Source organism: Lissotriton vulgaris, chromosome 11 (assembly GCF_964263255.1).
Source record: "Lissotriton vulgaris chromosome 11, aLisVul1.2, whole genome shotgun sequence".
Lineage (NCBI taxonomy): Eukaryota > Metazoa > Chordata > Amphibia > Caudata > Salamandridae > Lissotriton > Lissotriton vulgaris.
Genome location: NC_141699.1, coordinates 90,241,883 through 90,262,058, shown reverse-complemented (window position 1 = coordinate 90,262,058; position 20,176 = coordinate 90,241,883). Strand labels below are relative to the sequence as shown.

The 20,176-nt window shown below is 44.6% G+C and overlaps 1 protein-coding gene across 2 annotated transcripts in view; it reads left to right on the top strand.

The window, feature by feature from the left end:
- The window catches only part of DERL3 (derlin 3), a 76,652-nt gene that overhangs the window by 36,158 nt on the left and 20,318 nt on the right, over positions 1-20,176 (top strand). The window contains exons 5-6 of one of the 2 annotated variants that reach the window (XM_086942749.1): positions 7,270-7,465; positions 10,561-10,651. In XM_086942749.1, the coding sequence (XP_086798875.1) occupies positions 7,270-7,465; positions 10,561-10,651 (287 nt within the window). Of the gene's footprint in view, positions 1-7,269; positions 7,478-10,560; positions 10,652-20,176 lie in introns of both variants that reach the window. The other variant, XM_086942748.1, reaches the window with a different exon arrangement.

Genomic DNA, 20,176 nt, shown 5'->3' with positions numbered 1-20,176 from the left:
ACACGAGCACAGTACTCACCCTGCACTCATGTGACACTTCACTCACCTGTCCTCCTCACAGGTCACTCTGCAATCTCACTCAAATAAGCCCACCACTAACCATACATTAATTTGTCCCACTCTCCACTTACATCCGCACCCAAATTCATATGGTCACCTCACTCACCCTGCAGTCACTCCTCTTACCCTACTCACACTGTTGCATGGCTCACCGTGCACTCACATGGGCACTCCTGCCACCCACACAGTGCAGAGGTTTAATGTGCCTGCTACAAAGAACGTGTACCATGCAGATCACTGAACTGAGTGTGAGTAAGCAATGAGTAGCGCTATAAAAAACTAAGGTTGCATATTAGCAAGGGCCATATCGCCACTTTATTGGCACTTTTTGCCGCTAAAGCGGCAATATTTTTATCGCCCTCACAGCAAGCTGTTGCTAACAGCAGTTAGTGACAGCTTTTAGGCGACAGCGACCGGTTTGAGGCCTGCTTTGCATGTCAGCGTTATTTATCACTAATGACATGCAAAGTGGGCGTACCGAAACTGTTAGCGACTGAATGCAGTCGCTAACACAGTTATCGCCTATTACCAAGGCAGGCAAAGCGATAAAAAAAATTGCGCTAAGCGAGATTATCGCTATAATCTAACGCCTGCTAAAAACATGACTTACCTGTTTATCCAATGGGAGGTGGATTTTCAGGTTAAGTCCCCATTGTCGTTAAAGCGTGAATTTCGCCACTTTTACTGGATATTTTAGCACAATGGAAAAAAACGTTGCTAATAGCATGTTTTCTCCGCTAACATATCCAGCGATAAAAAAAATGTGCAAAGGGCATTTTGCGATAAATATCGCTATTCCTTGCTAATATGCCCCTAAATGTTTGCCAGAAAGGTTCTATAGAGAGATGAGGTGCATCATTGGTGAGTGGTAGTGAGGGAATTCATGGAGAAGGAGGAAATGGGGGTGGGAGCGACAAAAAAGACTGTTGCACTGTGTGCGACAAGTGCTAGGGCCAGCCCTGGCTGGGAGTGTTGGCCCCCATCCGAAGTTCAGGTCTAGTTGCACCACTGTACACAAGTATGGGCATGCCGTTCCCCATCAAGGTTTTCGACCTAATTTACAAAGAACACATTTACATGCACTGCAATCCAGCCTTCCAGGGGGGACCCTTGATAGAGACAGCTCTGTTTTTGCCTGGAAAAATTCCTAAACAGATTCTTGTAAATACTGTTTTGTATAATTTCTTTTTAATGTGATTGATGGTAGGAAAGTCTGTTACTATTTGCAGAGAAATGTGTTTGTTTCACGCAACAACCATAAAAAAGTTTATTTTAGATCCAAGCGGGTCTTCACATATGAGAAATTATAGGATATCACTGATATTATTTGCTGTGAAATTAGTGGGCTGCTGCTTTGTTACAACAGTGAAAACACATCCCTATCTCTGAATATTAGATGTAAACACTTTTAGAATTTCGACCATAGTGCCTGTGCACAGTTAGTAGCCTGGCTAAAGAGGGTATGGCAGAGCTGAAAGTAAATCATTTAAACTCAAAGCTGTACTGAACAGGGGCCCCCAAAATAATTTTGGTCCAGGGCACCCAAAATTCTTAAAATGTCCCTGCCACCTCAAAGTCTGTCAGACAACATTGCTGAAAGTAAAGTAGACAACTTCATTAATTTATTAATAGTTCTATTTTTTTTAAACATAAGCCCGATGCGTCCTCCACTGCTTCAGGCAAGCAACTTATCGTACCACTAATGAATTCTCAATTAGGTGTTCGTTTTGCGCCCTCTCTGCGGACTTTCAACTTTGTCTTCGGATCCATGACTGGTTGGTGGGCAATTATCCCATTATAATGCTGCCTAAAACACTTGTTAAAGATTTCTAGAGAAGATTTGTTTCTCATGTACCAGCTCTGAGCTAGGGAGTGCTCGAAAAATCTGATAACACTGTCTTCCTTACAGTCCCAAGTTTTGTCTGAAAATGTCTGCAGATTATTCAGCTTTAGAGAAACTGCTAACGAAACTCTCTTGCCTTTTAGCTTGTCTTATTTATGTGAGATTGGGCTCTCAGCACTTGCCGTATTAAAGACTAACAGCCAGATTCATTAAGGTGAATTGCGCTCGCAAAGGGCCAGATTCTCAGAATCTGGCCCTTTGCGAGTGCGATTTTTGCATTTGGGATTCATCATCCCAAATGCAAAAATCGGTAATAGCGAATTCGCAAATTTGCGAGGAATTACATTTAAGGAATCTCTATTTGAGATTCCTTAAATGTAATTCATCATCCATTTGCAAATTGCGAATTTGCAATTTCGGGCCGCTATTTACCGCGAGGTCAAACCTCGTGGTAAATAGCGAAAACTTAGAAAAATGCTTTTAAAAGCATTTTTCTAAGTTGCATGTTGCACACACACATGTCCTTTGGACATGTGTGAGCGCAACACCTGTTTCAATTTGCATTTAAGGGGTGCTACAGGGTGTCCTTTGGACACCCCTGGCACCCTTTAAATCGCTATCTTATTTGTGATTAGCTAATTGCTAATCGCAAATAAGGAATACCCCCCATTCATTCCTATGGGCCTTTTGGCCCATAGGAATGAATGGGGAGTATTCCTTATTTGCGATTAGCAATTAGCTAATCGCAAATAAGATTGCGATTTGAAGGGTGCCAGGGGTGTCCACAGGACACCCTGTAGCACCCCTCAAATGATCTGTGACACAGGTGTTGCACACACACATGTCCAAAGGACATGTGTGTGTGTAACATGCAACTCAGAAAAATGCATTTAAATGCATTTTTCTGAGTTTTCGCAATTTACCGCGAGGTCTGACCTCGCGGTAATTTGCGCCTATAAATAGCGAAATCGCAAATTGAAATAGGATGTTGAATAGCATTTAAGGAATCTCAAATAGAAATTCCTTAAATGTCATTTCCTCGCACATTTGCGACATCGCAATTAGCGATTTTTGCTTTTGGGATGCTGAATCCCAAAAGCAAAAATCGCACTCGCAAAGGGCCGGATTCTCAGAATCCGGCCCTTTGCGAGCCGATTTAGCCTTCATGAATAAGGCTGTTAGTTTCCTTGCCCCAGTGAGCTTTCAGTGCCCGTGGAAGAACATTGAAGACAAGGTCCCCCTGCATCCCCATGCCACCTGTCATGGGTGAGCACTGGAAGCCCCTTCACCATGGCAAGCCCATTTAGGATACACTGGTTATTAGGGTGGGGGCTTAACACACTTCTCATAAGTGAGCCTGGATTTGGGGCAGATGGTAGTTCTTGGGATATGTAGTTTTGTCTTTTTAAAAACCTCTTCAGTGGAGTTTCTTAGTGTCTGGTAGAATGCTGCTTGGTATCCAGTTCTGATCTCAAATGGGTCAGTGCATTCCGAGTCAGGGTGAGCATATCAGTTTTATCCGTGGAAATTAGACAAGGTAAGAAAGTGCATTACATTTTTGCACTTTAGGCATTGATCATTAATAACAATAATGGTTAACCTGCCCTAATTTGATTTGCACTCTACCTTGATTTATTTTATTGTTATCCTTGACTGACATTAACTCTTTTAACTGACCTATAGATGGTCAGTGTTTCATAGATTTCTTATTTCTATGGTTCAGCCCCTTTGTATACACCTGCCAACTGGGGATCCAGCAGGAGACTCTCCAAATCGCCGTTAGACCAAATCAAAAGCAAGAGTTGTTCAATGGATTAATTTAAAGTGGAGTTATAACATGCAAAGACTCCAGGGGTTCTCCTGTGAGTAGACAGGGGCTTTCTCGAACAGTCCCAAGGTGCTCTTCTAGAGGGTAGTGTGATCGAGCAGCCTTAGGCTTATCAGAGATAAAACATCAGCAAATGCACACAATAGTAAATAAGTAATACACACAACTCAATAAGGAGATACACACCAATTTATAAAAAATATCCAGTATCTTTATGTATATGTTTAGGCACCAAAATCAATTTGTTCAGGTTAGTACGTTTTTCAAGAGAAATACTTTTAAATTCAAAAAGTCGACAGTGCAATTTTTAGAAACTGCAATGTTATCCTATGGGAGGAAAAGTAAGTGTGTCATTCAGGTACAGTACAGCGACTTATGGGACCACTGTCCAGGGGTTAAGGTGAATGGTGGGCAAGGTCCACGCAGCACCATCAGAACACCACCAGCGGCACTAGGACAGCCTGGTACAGAGGTGCAAAATAGCATCCGGTGCCCAATGTTACTCAATGGAGATCGGTCTTTGCGTAAAGAGGCTGCAGTCTTTGACTGGGGGGCCAGAGGGCCGAACCAACAAGGGGGCTCAGGCCTCCTGATGTTTAGGGACACCTTTGGCCCACTTCTCCACGACCCAGAGGCGATGGGTGCAGAGGTGTCCTTTAGGAATTGGGTTTTTCTTACTGTGAGCCGTCACGGTAGAGTGGGCCTGCGTGCAGAGTCTGCAGCATTGTCAGAGAGTTCACTGAGGGATGAAACCACAGTGGATTCTGTCTCCGAAGGGCAGGAGGACCATGATAACACAGTTGACCCACTTTAATTCAGGCTTGGAGCGACGAGTGCAGTGGTATCTTCAGGCGTCAGGTTTTTGCAGACACAACTCCTCTTCAGGAGTCTTTGGTTGCCTGTAGGGAAGCAGGTCTGCTACTTCTCAGAAGGCCTAGGTGTCTGGGTGAAGGGCAGGCAGATCTCCAGAGCTTTGTGGACTCAGCAGCTGCAGAACTAGTGGTCTTTTGGCACGATTTTTGAAGTCCGCAGGAAGGCCGGCAGGGTTGGCGCCAAGTCAGTTGCTGGGTTTTCTGTTCTTGCAGTTGCAACTCTTCATGTGCGTCTTCTTTTTCAGGTCAGCAGGATAAGATTGTCTGGTGCCTGGGGCTCTGCTCAATACTGAATTCGGGAGGTTAGGTGAGTGTAGAGTAGTAGCCAATGGGCTACTGACCCTTGGGGTCATGCCCCTATATGACCACTCCCTGCCCCACAATTCCTAAGTTTGCCATCAAAAAGATGGCAATTTCTGAAACGTTGTGTCCACCTAATATTAATATTAGGTCACCTTAGGGGTGGTACTAGCCTGGGGGCGGCATGCCTACTTGACTAGCTAAGTTTCCTGCCTGTCCAGGTGCCCAAGGGCTCTGGGCCAATGAGGTTGGCTTCTTCTCCTATGAGCGAAGCCAGACTCTCATTTCAAAGCCATTGGCTCATTTGAAGCTTCCCTAGCTTGGAATGCTAATCAGTGGGTCATTCTGTGGCAGGGGGGTGTAAACTCCCTTTCCCGAGGAGGCTTTGTTTCTGACCTCCTGAGACCAAAGGCTCTCACCCTTGGGGTCAGACACTCGTCTCTGGGGGCAGGCTGGCAGAAACCAGTTAGTCAACACCCCAGGGTCTGGTAGGTTTTCAGGAGATACCTCTAAGGTGCCCTATGGGTGCATGTATTAATAAATCCAATACATGTGGGTTTATTAATATGAGATGTTTGATGCCAACCATCCTTATCTTCAGTGAAGCCATCATGTAGCTGGGGAACTCCTTTTCAGCAGTGTCCAGCACGTCTTAAAAATGCTTCTTTGGTCACTTGCACTGGATGTAATAGAACTGAATGGCTCAGGGGCATATCTGCTCATTCAGGTATGCCCTCACATGTAATATTAGGCACGTTGCTTTAGGGCATTCAGGCCTGCTGTAGGGGTGACTTACAAATATTACATGTAGTGTTAGGGGACATGGTACACAGGGATGTGTGTGTGGTTTCCCTTTTGTCTGCACCAAAACATGCAGCCCACAATGGCAGCCTTGCATGTGTTTGGTGAAGGCTGCGTTAGGGCAGCATAATTTGTGTTGCAGGCCTTTGGGACCCACTTCAGTACCTCAGGCCCCAAGAACCAGGGGTTCCACTAACTAGGGACCAACAGAGAGTGCTAAGGGTATTGCCAACTGGGGGAAACAATTGTATAGTTTTGGGAAAGAGATCTGGCACTGGGGACCTGGCTAGCAGAGGCCCAGCGCACTTCCAGTCGAAATCAGATCAAATACCAGGCAAAAAGTGTGGGTGACCATGTCAAAAAGGGGCACTATCCTACAATAAAGAAGTAATTTCAGTAACTTGACAACTTATTTGCTGTCTCTAGTGTAGTTTGATAAATGACACAAGAAACTGCAGCATTTGTATTTGCATTTATTCTTATAGCTCAACTAAATCTGTGGTCACAGCGTTTGACAGTGTTTTGCACTAGATGTTTTGGTTACTCAGCTCAGCATCCTTGCTCATATCTTTGTTGGTCTATGGAGCCACATCTGAGCATCTCTTAAGTCAATCATATTACAGTTCTGATGCTCGGGTTTAGGCTCCATAACTATATGTAGTAGCTAAATCATGATGAGAGAAATAATGGTGAATAACGCTCTTTAACCCTGGTGGGATTTAGGAAAACTAAAATTTAAGATCTGTAATTCTGTGGTAAACAAAAACAAATTCATCAAAAAGAACGCTGTTAGTAGTGTGGCACAGAACTACTCTCCAAGTTTGCAGCTCTTAGTGTGTTTCTTCTATTATGGACCAACAACCACTTTCCCCACTCCTCCCCACATAGGTGGGTCTGGGGAATGGGTAAATATCTTCATAAAATTGGGGGCATTTGTCATCCATGCCACCTGGAAACTGCAATTAAGTCGCTTCGACATGAAACGTGTATTGTGCTTGCTCTTCTTCTGTGGATATTATATCATGCAAGGAAAGTGATGGCGCACTGAGAAAACACCAATGGTTAATTCTTGTGTAAGGCATCCCTTGATCAGAGGCTGGAATGGAAATGTGGCCTAATGGTCAGAGCTGCTGACTTTAGAACTGGGGAACCAGACTCAGGTCCCAAACTTGGTGCAATATCCTATGATTCTGTGCAAAACACTTACCCACTCACTACCAAAATAATAAACAGAAAAATGTGTAATGTAATCTGGTCCTAATGTGGAGTGATCAAATGCCCTTCTGCTAAGTTTGTGCTATGTAAAGTTGCAAAAACATAAAACCAAATAGATGAATGTAGACTTTCAGTTGGCAGGATATGCGTTGTGTCCTCCTCTATGAGCCGGATATCCAAAACCGGGAAAATGATCTTTGGCAATGGGTGTTTGTTTATTTAAGAGCTTACTGTTGGGAAATCGTATTTTGCCTTCATATGAATTTACTGCTAGCGTGATGGTGTTATACATCTATGTCATGAAATATGCTTATTGGGCAGGCTCTGCTCCTTGACTCTGTAGCTCGCAGCTGTTTGGTCTCTTTGCCAGCCTCTTCTTCTTAGGACAGGCCTTCACGATTATGCTGGTGTATGTGTGGAGCCGCAGGAATCCCTACATTCGAATGAACTTCTTCGGCCTACTTAATTTCCAGGCTCCCTTCCTGCCCTGGGTGCTGATGGGATTCTCCTTGCTGCTTGGCAACTCAATCTTGATAGACTTGATAGGTAAGGTCACTGGTGAGTTTCACAGGATGTTCCTAACAAATCAGCATCACCCGATAAGACGTACTTCGCCCATTGCTGCTGCGCTGTTTTTATCCATCTCCGGCCTTCTCAGCAAACCCATCTTCTACTAAATGCTTGCCTCCTTCCCTTTTTAATAACCTACCTTTTGTGATCTTTCATATAGCTGTTGGTAAATGATCAGTTGTCTCACTGTAATGATTTTGTCTCCTACTTCTCCAAACAGGACAGCCTTGTGCTCTCAGCCTACCTTGCTTTACCACAGCCAAACCCTAAACCCTAATATTACCCAAGTCTCCCTTTACCAGTGCTCACCCTAAACCCTCAAATTAACCTTACCTCCCTTTACCACTGCCAACCCCTAAACCCTATTATTAACCTTTCCTAGCTTTACCACAGCCCATCCCTAAACCCTAACATGACCCTTACCTCCCTTTACCACTACCCACCCGGAAAAATAAAATTATCTTGAACTCCCTTTACTGGTACCCTTAAACCTAAAACGGCCCTCCCTTTACCACTGCCCACCCCTAAACTCTAAAATTATCCTTACCTCCCTTTATCACTACACACCCCTTGAACCCTAAAATTACCTCCCTTTGCATATATATATTCTCTCTCTCTCTCTCTCTCTCTCTCTCTCTCTCTCTACCTCTCTCTACCTCTCTCTACCTCTCTCACCTTATCTAGACTTACCATGCGTGGTAAAGGCATCTGTATGGGAAAGGCATACATGGAAAAGACTGTGTGTTAAAGGATGGTTTCCATCAATTACACTTTCTGGACTCACCAATTTATTTCTCCATCACTGGTTACTGTTCCCACTCTCCACTAGGTTTCTATGTGCGTTTGATGTGAGCTGTACATTTAGGGCCATATGTAGGTAGCTTAATACCGGTCAATAACTGCAGAAAATCAGTAAATTTCCCGTTACCGACCGGTATTTAGCTTTTTCAAATGTAGGTGGCTGGATTTAAGGATTCTGTAATTTACTGATTCAGTAATTCAAGGCCCATAGGAATGAATGGGAATTACCGAATCGGTAAATACCGAATCGGTAATAACGAATATTACCGAATCAGTAACATTTACCAAATTTTTACCAACATTCAATTTACCGATTCCTAAATACTGAATCGGTAAAATTCGGTATTTAGGAATTGTTTAAATTAAATTACCTACATATGGCCCACAGTGTTTAATTCGAGATGGTCACCGATAGTTCCATGCATGAACTACAGAGATCCGAGCGAGGTGGGGTGTAATTGAAGGGGGGGGCGATTAATTACCCTCTGAAAAGACTTGAACTCTGATCCCTGCTTTTACCATTGTGGAAAGAGTTTCCGAAATATGCTTTTACGATCTATAAGGACTTTTTTTTTAAACCAAACAAAGCTCCCCAATATTATCCATGAGGAGAGTGTCACCTGAAACCTTGACTCATTGTGTACTCTAGGTGGTGGTGAATCCTGTTGCAAAGATGAACACAATCTATGTTAACCAACCATGATTTTCAAAGAAAATTAATGGAAACAGTTGCTCCTGGCTTGTGTAATTTGAACTCAAGCAAAGGGAGAATTAAGGAAAAAGGGGAGCCCTCCACTCAAATAGACACAATAACAACAAAAAACAATTTCCTGCACCCCTAAGAAACTCTCTTCACAAATTAATTAATACCCTGTTAACAAAATGTCACTGTTTGGGGACGAGCTAGTATAATCATCTGGTTCAAAAGATTGGGGTGTTTACGTTACAATTTGAAAACAGTACAGTACTGTACTAGGTGTTTAGTTGCAGCTAGACAAATGAGGAGTCGCCCCATGTAAGCTAAACCCAATGAGCCATTGAGAACGCTATTTCCTCTCATCATCAGTGGAGCTCCTTATTTCAGGGGGAACACTGAGAAGTTACCACCAACAAAAACATGACCCTCGGTCAGTATTCGATCAAACACCGTGGCAAGAGGTGCAACACATACATGTCCCTGCAATTAGTGTATGGCAGACCCTCAAGAACCTAGAAAACTAAAAATCTGTACTGGGAACTGTACCCAAATACATTTAAAAGACCATACCCTGGAATATGGTTAAAAACAGAATTGCATGTTCTGATCAGTAAGTATGAAAAGCCGTGATGTTTCATTGCCACTAAACCTTAAGGCAAATTCATCAGGGCTAAGCAACCACCCCTATTTGCACTGCACCTAGAAAAAAAGAGAAGGAAAGCAATGCAAACGGCAAATAAAGGGGGCAAAAAGATTAATCAAAAAATATAGTGCATACCTCCAAAATATATATCTAAACTCAGAGAAGGGTTTAAAAATAAAAGTATAATTACTGAATTTCCACTGGAAGACTACATACCAGAGGACACTGGGTACAACAACTTTTATAGTTTTTTCTGTTTATATTGCTACCTGAACGAAATTTGAGAGGTCTTTTCAATAGTTACAAAAAATTATGTTCAGTGGGAGTGACACATTAGAAACCACCCTTCTGGTTACTCAACCAATCCAGCAGTAGCACAACGGTCACAAAACCCACAGATAATCAGCATCTCTTTGTAGGGGCAGAATGGAATCCCGCTGCCTATGTAAAAAACATTTAAAAAATGTAATGTTGGCATTACGAGAAAGTTGTTAGTTAGTAAGAATGGTACAGCTTATGTGGATGAATAAAACAATGTCCTTATGAGAACTCCAGCAAACGCAAAAAGACCCTACGTCAGCGGGTGCATTGATAATCACTACATTATGATGTTATTTTTTTTTTTAAAAGGCTCACTGTGTGTAGCCTGTCTTTTGGCACAATGCCGCAACATAAGTTACCCACACCTATATCCGAAGTTCAGCAACAAGAGGCTGCTGTTTCAACCCTAGGTGAACACACGAGAGTGTCAGCACAGTTATTAGAGGATCATTTTTATGTGTATCCCTCAGTTTCCATGCACAGCTTATGTTACTTAGGTAGATCGACAGTAAGGTGCCCTATCTTTCACATGTAGTCTTTCCTCTATTATGTGGTATGCCAAACTGTGCATTGTGTAGTTATATCTTTTTTTTTATTTTTCCCCTTCAGGCATTGCAGTTGGCCATATTTATTACTTCTTGGAAGACGTGTTCCCCAACCAGCCGGGAGGGAAGAAGCTGCTTGTGACGCCAGGACTACTGTAAGTTGAAACAATGTCCAGTCTCTTCCCATCCATCATTCGGCTTTTTTCTACGCCCAGTGGAATAAACTGTTTGTTGGGCACATGCTTAATATTGTGGAAATGCTCTAAAAATACAAACTTAATATCTCTGACATGAAATGAAAAAGTATCCCCGCAACAGTTTCAAAATGGCGATGGATATGGAAGGGTGGACGCCTGAATAACCAGAGAGAGACTAGGACAGAAAGTCCACGCTTAGAACTAGCCTGCATTTATTGTTGATTTTCACCAGACTTCAACTGACAAAGCTCCACAGTTCCATTTCAAGGAGTCCCAAAAAAATCTCAGTATATCGGTATAGTGTAAGGGCTTTCTCTCTTTTAACACAGCTTTGTTAGCCAACGATGGCCTTATATCTGTATTCCGCAATTATTTGTTCTAACCCAATCTGATTTGTGTGAAGCGGGTCTGTGCATACGTTTATATATAATGTTATGCTAGTTATTTGTAGAGAGCTTTACGCTTCAGAGTATTACTCTCCAAAGCAGTGCTCCTTCACTGGATGGAGCAATGGAGCATTGTGGGTAGCTGGCTTTAGAGCTCTGACTGGTAGTTCGAGAGCTGGAGAGATAACGGGTAGAGGGAATGATGGTGAATGGGGAGGTCATGCCAAGCTGTTTAGTAATATAGAATATACAAATTAATTATAAAATATACTGTTTGGTTTCCCACAGATAGGTTGCAATCCATAAAACGTATGTGCCGTGTGAAATCTTCCACTCCAGGGCTTAAAGCGATGGATGACACTCACCCTTAATCATCACATAAATGCCATCTGAAGTTTTTTCTACATCTTGCATTCTTTACCAAATAAACTATATCTTATACATAAACCTGTGCATACGAAAGTAGTCACTGCATTAGTCCTAACTGGTGCAGTTGTCTTGCAACTCATACAAACCTTGTGTTTAGGGTGGTAGCCGGGCTAAGAACGTCGGCCCATGTGGGTGATGCAAGGAGGAGGCTCCAGGGGTTCCCAGTGAAGCAAATAATTCAGCAAAAGCAGCATGTATCATGCAGGAAGCTTTCCATGACCACCAAAACTCAATCCTAAAGGACCGCTTTACCAAATATTCTCCCCAGCGCACACGAGTAACTACTACCCAGGTACTCCTTCAGATGTCTAAAATCAAGACAGCACAGAACTTAGGCTGGGCTTTCTATCACTTGGAGTCCAACTTTAGAATACTCTACTGCTTTTTGATTTGGCAAGAGAAAGGCAGCCTCTCGCCAGGAAGGCCCTGGAGAACTGCCCCTTATACCTGCTCTTGGTCTTGGGATTCACTCTTCTGCGCCATGATGGAGTGAGTGCGCATTTTGTAAATTAATAAAATAAAGAGCTGTGTCCAGAAAGTCTTAAATTGATGTTTATGGAGTGCCTCCTAAGTCATGTTCATTCTCCAAGTTCTTACCCCTTACTCCCTGCATTGTCACTAATGACTATGGTGGGAGTAGGGGTAAGTAGGTGTTTTAAAATTGAAGTGATATCATTAACGCAAGTCTACAAAATTGTTCAATAAGCATCGGTGGTGTTTTAATGCATGGTAGTTGCAAGTATTGGCTAACAGGCGACATAAAACACATTTCTACCTCAAAAGTGACGATGTTGGTAAATGGAAAATCCTCCTTGATCTACATTAAAACGGTCTTGAGGAGTGTTGTTTTTAAAAAGAGCGAATGCCCCATCTGTCAATACTGACTTCTACCTAGAGTTTGCCTTCTCGAGCTACACCAGTAGCATAAATGAGCGAAGCCAAGGCCCAGCAGCCCTTATGTCTTGAAACAAAATATCCGTGGTGTGCAGGACAACCTGCTTTGAACCAAACTGAAAATATCTTGATGGACATGCTTTTTCTTAAGAATAGAGATTTGTGGCCTGGCATGTCCAATTCTGGTGCCGAGAGGTCATTGATGTAAGGATCTCTCAGGTGGACAGTCCCTCTCTCACTGGAGGAGAGGCCCCAGACTCCAGTTCCTAGGTGGGCACTGGCTGTGCTACTGAAAGAATTCTGCACCAGAATTAACTGATGTGAAAGTATAAGCAAAGTCATGTTCACTGGGCAGCAAGTGAGATCCTTTCAAAGCAGAAATCGTTTGATATGTAGTTGCACTATAACATTACCCAGCACTTAGGTTGTGTGGCCTCCTGCTAAAAAGCCCAACCCGAACCATGGCCAAGACCCTTTGTGCAAAATTGGGAACTCGAAAACTGAAACTGACTGCTTGTTTGTGAGCTACACAACACCAAAGTGAACATTGCTGCTTGTAATGGTCCATGCCCAAGCACATCAAGTGCAGAAAAACATACTTTTCTCCTGCTAGAGGCAAATATTTCTTGAAGGGCTTAACCTTGGCCATCAAAAGAAATACAAAACAGAGATGTAGTCAATCACAAAATGTGTATTCAGTAAAATCCCATTAAACACATTAAATAATATATTAATACGGAACTGAACAAATACATTGGAAGATTAATCTTACAGTTATACCAAAAACAGATATTTCAAGATGTTTCTGCAAAAAAAGTAACTGCATGATAAAACACTAGAGTAATTGTGTGTGCCATTTTTTGCAGAAAGTGCTGGTTTACAGAGTGTACGTGGCTACGGAATTACAATTTAAAATGTTAATGCTTAATTGGTAATTTGCCATTTTAGACTTAATTTTAATTGATTACCCTATCATGATTAAGCATATTAACCAGCCCTAACTTTAAATGTATAGATAAACCTAAAATTAATTAAATCATGGGAGACATTTCAAAATTGTGTTAAGTATCTTACGTACGATACTAATGAACATAGTGATGCAACCCTACATGGGCAGGGTAGTTCTAAAACAATAAGCATCTTGTCAGCAGTTGCCTGGAAGGCTTTCAAGCCTGATATGGTATTTGCTTCTAGACTAGATGTCATTTTACAAAAGAACAGATATGTACTCAGTTGGGATTACTAATGCAAAAGCAGATAATAGGTACAGTTATCTGATGCTCTGAAGGAAGGAGGTATCTTTTTGGTTTATATTTTTCATCATTTTAGTATTATTATAGCTTTCCTGTGTATAACACCTAAAGAAATACACAAGAAGTCTGAACCTGTTCATCAGGGCAAGGCCAGTCTATTACTGGTTTACTGGGGTTTTGTTTAGGCCGAGTAAAACCCCAAAGTGTTCATCTAAATGTAAATCCGTATTTGTAAAGGGCGAACTACTCACCCTTCTGGGTCTCAAGGTGCTGGGGGGCGGCGTGGAAATTAAGTGAGCTATTGCCCAGACTCACCTGGTGCTGAGCTGAGCTACCGCCGGAGTCGGGGTTTGAGCCGTGAATCCTGTGCTCCGAAGTCAGCTGCCCTGGCTGCTGCACCACACCTCTCCACCTAAGAAGGCTCCCATTAAAACTTCCCATTCTTGACTTCTTTAAGTCGAGAGGGTCTTAAAAATGATTGGCAGCACTGGATATGGTGACCTCTCTGGGACTGCTGCCAACCCAGATTACTCCTAGCTGCAGCCATCTAAAGCAGACTCTCATAGAAGTCGTTCCAGACACCCAAATGTAGTGGAATGCCCTTTAAAATAAATGTTTGAATGAATCTTTCAAACAGTGGAACTATGGGTTTTGATGTATCCATCATATTCTTAAATCTGCAGGATATTGAAAAGCTAATGGTCTGAGTCAAGATACACCTTTAATAGGTCATTTCCCCATCTCTCGCCGTTATTATTCGTGGTCCCCGCAGGAAAGAAGCTGAGTTTGTTCTAGTGAGATATTTTCCCTAATCCCAGATAATTTACTCATGTTAGCAGACGCTATTCGTTGTGTCAGACAATCACGGTTAAAAGGGCTTACTATCAGGGACCTCTTAAATCTGGAACCCCTGAAACATCACATCGGTCTATATGGTGAGAGAGGAGTCGCACTAGGGTCAAAGATTTCCATCAGTTGAATTGACGATTATAACATATTTAGAAGGCCACACAACACTACAACCCAAGGCACCTAGAGTGGGAAGACCACTCTCCGTCCTACACGGGCAGAGAATGCCCACCCAGGAGTTACAAGTTTGGGGATTAGCACAAACTCTTCTGGGCAACCGCTTCAGATGGTGACTCCGTCCAGGTATATTGCCATCTCCAGTCGGTTTCTGCAGAATAATGTTAGACCAGAGGTGTCAGTGAGACCATCTTATTCAAGACTGGGAAAGCAGGCTACACTTGTACACTTTCTCCGTGCACTCGCGAGATAGTTTATAAAAACAATGTTTGTAAAACAGAAACACTGATTGCCCTGACTTTCTAGTGACACGTCACACATTTCAGTTCACTACATTCGGGACCTTCTTTCCGGCTCTGTTTGCCGAGATCTGTCATCCTCTGAAGGGAGGGTCCTGTTCCACCTTCCTCTGACTTTGTAGGCTTGGCTCCCCATAGGTATGAAAATGCTGAACTGGCTGCACACGTTTGACCTTTTGAAGTAATTTATAATTAGGGCTCCCGGTTTTATGGTATTTATTTTACGCCCATTTCAGTCTGTATTTATCCATATTTATTTTTTGGCCACATTATCTGTATTTATCCATACTTATTTTGTGTTTTGCGCATAAATGAAGTTATAAAACTGTGAATTTCCATATCTATTTATCTTATAGACGTGCACTCATACTTTGATGTCTGTTGTGTTTTAGCTATGTAAGCTGCAAATATTACATGAGAATGCATCCACTGGTAAATACTAGGGGGCAGATTTACAAGCCCCTTGCGCCTCTTTTACGCCGCAGTTGCGTCACTTTTGTGACGTAGCAGCGGCGCAAAAGATGCATCATGGTGCGGGGTATTTACAATGTGACGCATCTGGGAGATGCGTCACGTTGTAAAGCCCTGCACCATAAGGAGGCGTTCCGGCGCAGGGGGTGTTCCTGCGTAGGAAAGCCTCCTAAAAGTGGCTGAATGAAATCTACAAGATTTCACTCAGTCACTTTTAGGTCAATGCTGCGTCAAAACCCTGCACCGGCTTAAAGCAGGCGTAAGGATTGACGCAGCATTGGACAGATAGGGCCCCCCCAGAGCATTGCTGGAGCTGCGTCGCGCTTGCGACGCAACTCCAGCAATGCGCCACCTTTACGGCACAGATGCATCACGCATCTCTCAACACAATCCCCAAAAGGAGGGAAACCGGAAACAGTTCTTGAAGTTTTTGGAAGTGGGATGGAGTGACCATCCCGGCCGTATTTATTAAAACAAAATTAAAAACATTAAACGTTTCATGTTATGTACAATTTCATTACCATATTGCGATGTTTGGCTAACCTTAACAGATTCTCTAATACAGAGGTTCTCCTAGCCGAACTAGCATCCTACAAAACATTTCTTGACATATTGAAATTGTACAACCTAACGTTTAAGGGCCAACGGCAAGGTCATAACCGGTGTCAAGATCCCTAACCCGACTTACCCCCCCACTTGGGATGGGCGACAGCACGGAGGCGTACCTCAAGTGCAACTACTACCAATTTCCCTTGACTTGACGGGGGCACCTAAAGACTCGACGCCAGTTAAAGGTCGTTCGAATACTCGTGTGAGGTATCTCGAAGGTATCGTAGACCTTATCCCAACCCCACACAACTTACCGCATCTGCCGTCGCAGATGTCACTGGCCCCGGGAAATTCCCCAGGAGGGGGCTGTAACCCCTCCTACAAAGGAAGGGGCCTTGACCGCCTTTCCTTTACTTCCGGCGACCCATCCTTAGAAGGGACCGCCTCCCCATTGAGGGGCCAATGGCCACCTCTCCCGAGCGCTCCCATCCGTGTTGGGTGACGCCCACTCATAGGGATCTACTAATTAGTGCTCACCGATCATGACCTTACCGCCTACCAAAATAAATACGACAGTGCTAATTAAACCTAAGAATACATTGGCCACTATGACCGAAAGAGCATGCATCAAAATTCAACACTAAATCTGAATCTCTTTAATGGCAAACATACTCAAACCGACCAATCTTTATTAACTCAACATCAACATGGCACTACAACCTGTAAACGAAAACAGAAGCAAAATTAATCAACTTTATTATACACAACTGGCTGTCTTCAGGGGCTGGTGGGTGGGTCAAAATTGGCTCTTCGTTCTGTCCCGAGCTCACGTGCAGCGAGGAGGTGCAGCTTCAGAGCACAAGAACAAGAGGATGTCTTCTGGTCTTGCGTCCCTTTTTATCCGTCTTCAGGGCGGGCGTATACCCGCCCCTGCCTGCCCAGAGGGCGTGGCTGGCTGCGTCAGTGTCTAGGCCAGCCCACTCTAGGGCGGGAACGGGCGCGCCCCAGCTACGCCGCTTCGGGCATACCAGCTGAGACGCGCCTCCCGCCCAAAAATGGCTTCCCGGGGGGATCGAGGCACTCGGCCATACGTTCGGGGGGACCGAGTTGGTCGCCCCTTTCCATATGGCCGAGATACCCGCCACCCCCTCTCAACACAATCCCCAAAAGGAGGGAAACCGGAAACAGTTCTTGAAGTTTTTGGAAGTGGGATGGAGTGACCATCCCGGCCGTATTTATTAAAACAAAATTAAAAACATTAAACGTTTCATGTTATGTACAATTTCATTACCATATTGCGATGTTTGGCTAACCTTAACAGATTCTCTAATACAGAGGTTCTCCTAGCCGAACTAGCATCCTACAAAACATTTCTTGACATATTGAAATTGTACAACCTAACGTTTAAGGGCCAACGGCAAGGTCATAACCGGTGTCAAGATCCCTAACCCGACTTACCCCTCCCACTTGGGATGGGCGACAGCACGGAGGCGTACCTCAAGTGCAACTACTACCAATTTCCCTTGACTTGACGGGGGCACCTAAAGACTCGACGCCAGTTAAAGGTCGTTCGAATACTCGTGTGAGGTATCTCGAAGGTATCGTAGACCTTATCCCAACCCCACACAACTTACCGCATCTGCCGTCGCAGATGTCACTGGCCCCGGGAAATTCCCCAGGAGGGGGCTGTAACCCCTCCTACAAAGGAAGGGGCCTTGACCGCCTTTCCTTTACTTCCGGCGACCCATCCTTAGAAGGGACCGCCTCCCCATTGAGGGGCCAATGGCCACCTCTCCCGAGCGCTCCCATCCGTGTTGGGTGACGCCCACTCATAGGGATCTACTAATTAGTGCTCACCGATCATGACCTTACCGCCACAGGCCCGGATAGTTGACCGGCTATCCGGGCCCCCCACAAAAAGTCCTACCTAAAGGTCATGTTTCAACGTTTTTAACCATGCTAAGAAGTCTCCTATGAGTAACTCATTTCCCACCCGAGACAAATGCACACCATCCCCCAAATACATACTGTCATCATTAATACAACCATGCGAGATAGAATGCAATGTCTTGGAACGGAACAACCTACTCACTTTGTTATTAAGCTTTCTAACAGAATGGTTCAAAGCACGAATCGAAACAGCCCCCCGCCATACTTTTCGTGGGATCATATGAGACCACGCAATTATGCACCCCGGAACTTTCCTTGCCAACCAACTTACAGTGGAAAGCATTGCCTCTAGGAGAAGTCGTCTACCGGTGGTGACCAAATCATTGCCCCCTAAATGTACTATGACTATAGACGGCGGTGACCTCGTCCGCCCTAACAAACCCTCAAAGAATGCCTGAAACTGGTCAATACAGAGACCGCCCCTTCCGTAGAAGGACATTCTGTACCCGTATTCCCCAGCTACGTGAATCATGTCACCTGCTTCGAATACGTCTGCGGCACGCCTCACGTATGAGTGGCCCACGACCCACACCTCTTTTCTCACAGCCGGTGATGTCTGACCGCTGGCCTGGTGTTGGGTCGACTGCATAGTCCGCCCCGCCTCGAAGGCTTGCGTAACTGAAAACCAAACAAAGACAAGAAGCGTGAGTACATTATTACAGCTTCACAACATGTGCAACCGCACATACCTCTTATAACAATTGGAGGACCAACGCCCCACTCGTTTTACTTGTTCCACATTAAGACCCCTGGCTGTAGCTTCAGTGGCAGCCCCTATCCGAAAGGAATGGGTCCCAAACTCGCCCGGGTCCAAGCCCGCTGCGGTAATTGACATCGCAAGCACCCGCTGAAACTGAAATTTCGTCAGTGGGGTGGCGTCAGCGTGTCTCAACAATGTCCCTCCCCATGATGCCACCCTTCGTGCTAGGTAGTCTTCTAAACACTTTACCGGACACATGGAGGACCCTGGAATCCTGCGAATGACTATGCAGTCCCCTATCCCATCTTGATCGGTTTTGGACCTGACAAAGGATACAGTCATCGTCTCACCCCTGATCTGAACGTGTTCCCGGCACAAACCCCCCGCCACATCCTGCTTGTTCCTTGCCACCAGCTCACTTATCCTCATTGCCCCGTGAAATGCAAGCGTAAAAGCAGCTCGGAACAAACAGGCCTCGAACTGAGACGAGCATGTGGCGGGGAGTGTGGCCAGCAACTGGGACAACCTATCCAGACCTATCGGGCGCCTCTCGTCTACTCTGCGACCCTCAAGGCGTTGCCACCCACGCAGCGCTTTCTGTACCACAAAAGACGCTGTCGGGTCCTGGATATTATGAGCCCTGGCAACAAAGGAAATGGCAGCACGATGCCTCTGGGCTGTAGCCACCGACTTCCCAGCCCTACGCAAGGACATCAGAAAATGTACTACCCAATCCTCATGCCCCCAAAGCCCCCCTCTCTCAGTCCCCAAAAAGGCTAAATAAGCCCGAAACGCCCCTTCGTATGCCTTCCTCGTCCTTGGTGCTAGACTCTCTCCCACGAGGTAACGAAGTTCGGGGCACCGAGAGACCAGAGAGCTTCGGGAAAGGGTGCCGGCTCTGGGTCCGCTGAGGGAAGGAAACCCGAGAAAGCCTGCATTTGAAAACGAGACAGTGCATCAGCAGCCTGATTCATCACCCCTGGGACATGTTTCGCTCTGAATACCACGTTCAGTTGCATACACAGTAAGACAATTTCTTTAAGCAGCCTTAAAATCATTTTACAACGTGCTGCCTGACTATTGATGCATTCTACAACGGTCATATTGTCAGACCAAAATATGACAGAGTGATTTTTGAATCCATCGGGCCAGGTTCTGAGGGCCACCAAAATGGGAAACAGTTCAAGGAAAGCAATATTACTCGTCAGCCCCTCTTCATGCCACCATGTTGGCCACCTTTGTGCCGACCATTTTGTGCCGAAGATGGCGCCGAAACCCATGCTTCCTGCTGAATCCGTCCATAGACCAAGCTCTTCAGAGGACAAGGCCGGTTTGTTCCAGACGACTCGACCATTGAAATCCGCCAAAAATGCTAACCAAATACGCATGTCTTGGCGGACCTCGGCCGATAATCTCGTGCGATGATGACCCTCTTTTAGGCCGACCATCGCCTGGGCAATTGAACGGGAAAAGGGGCGGGCCATCGGGATCACCCTTAGAGCAAAGTTCAACTTCCCCACCAATTG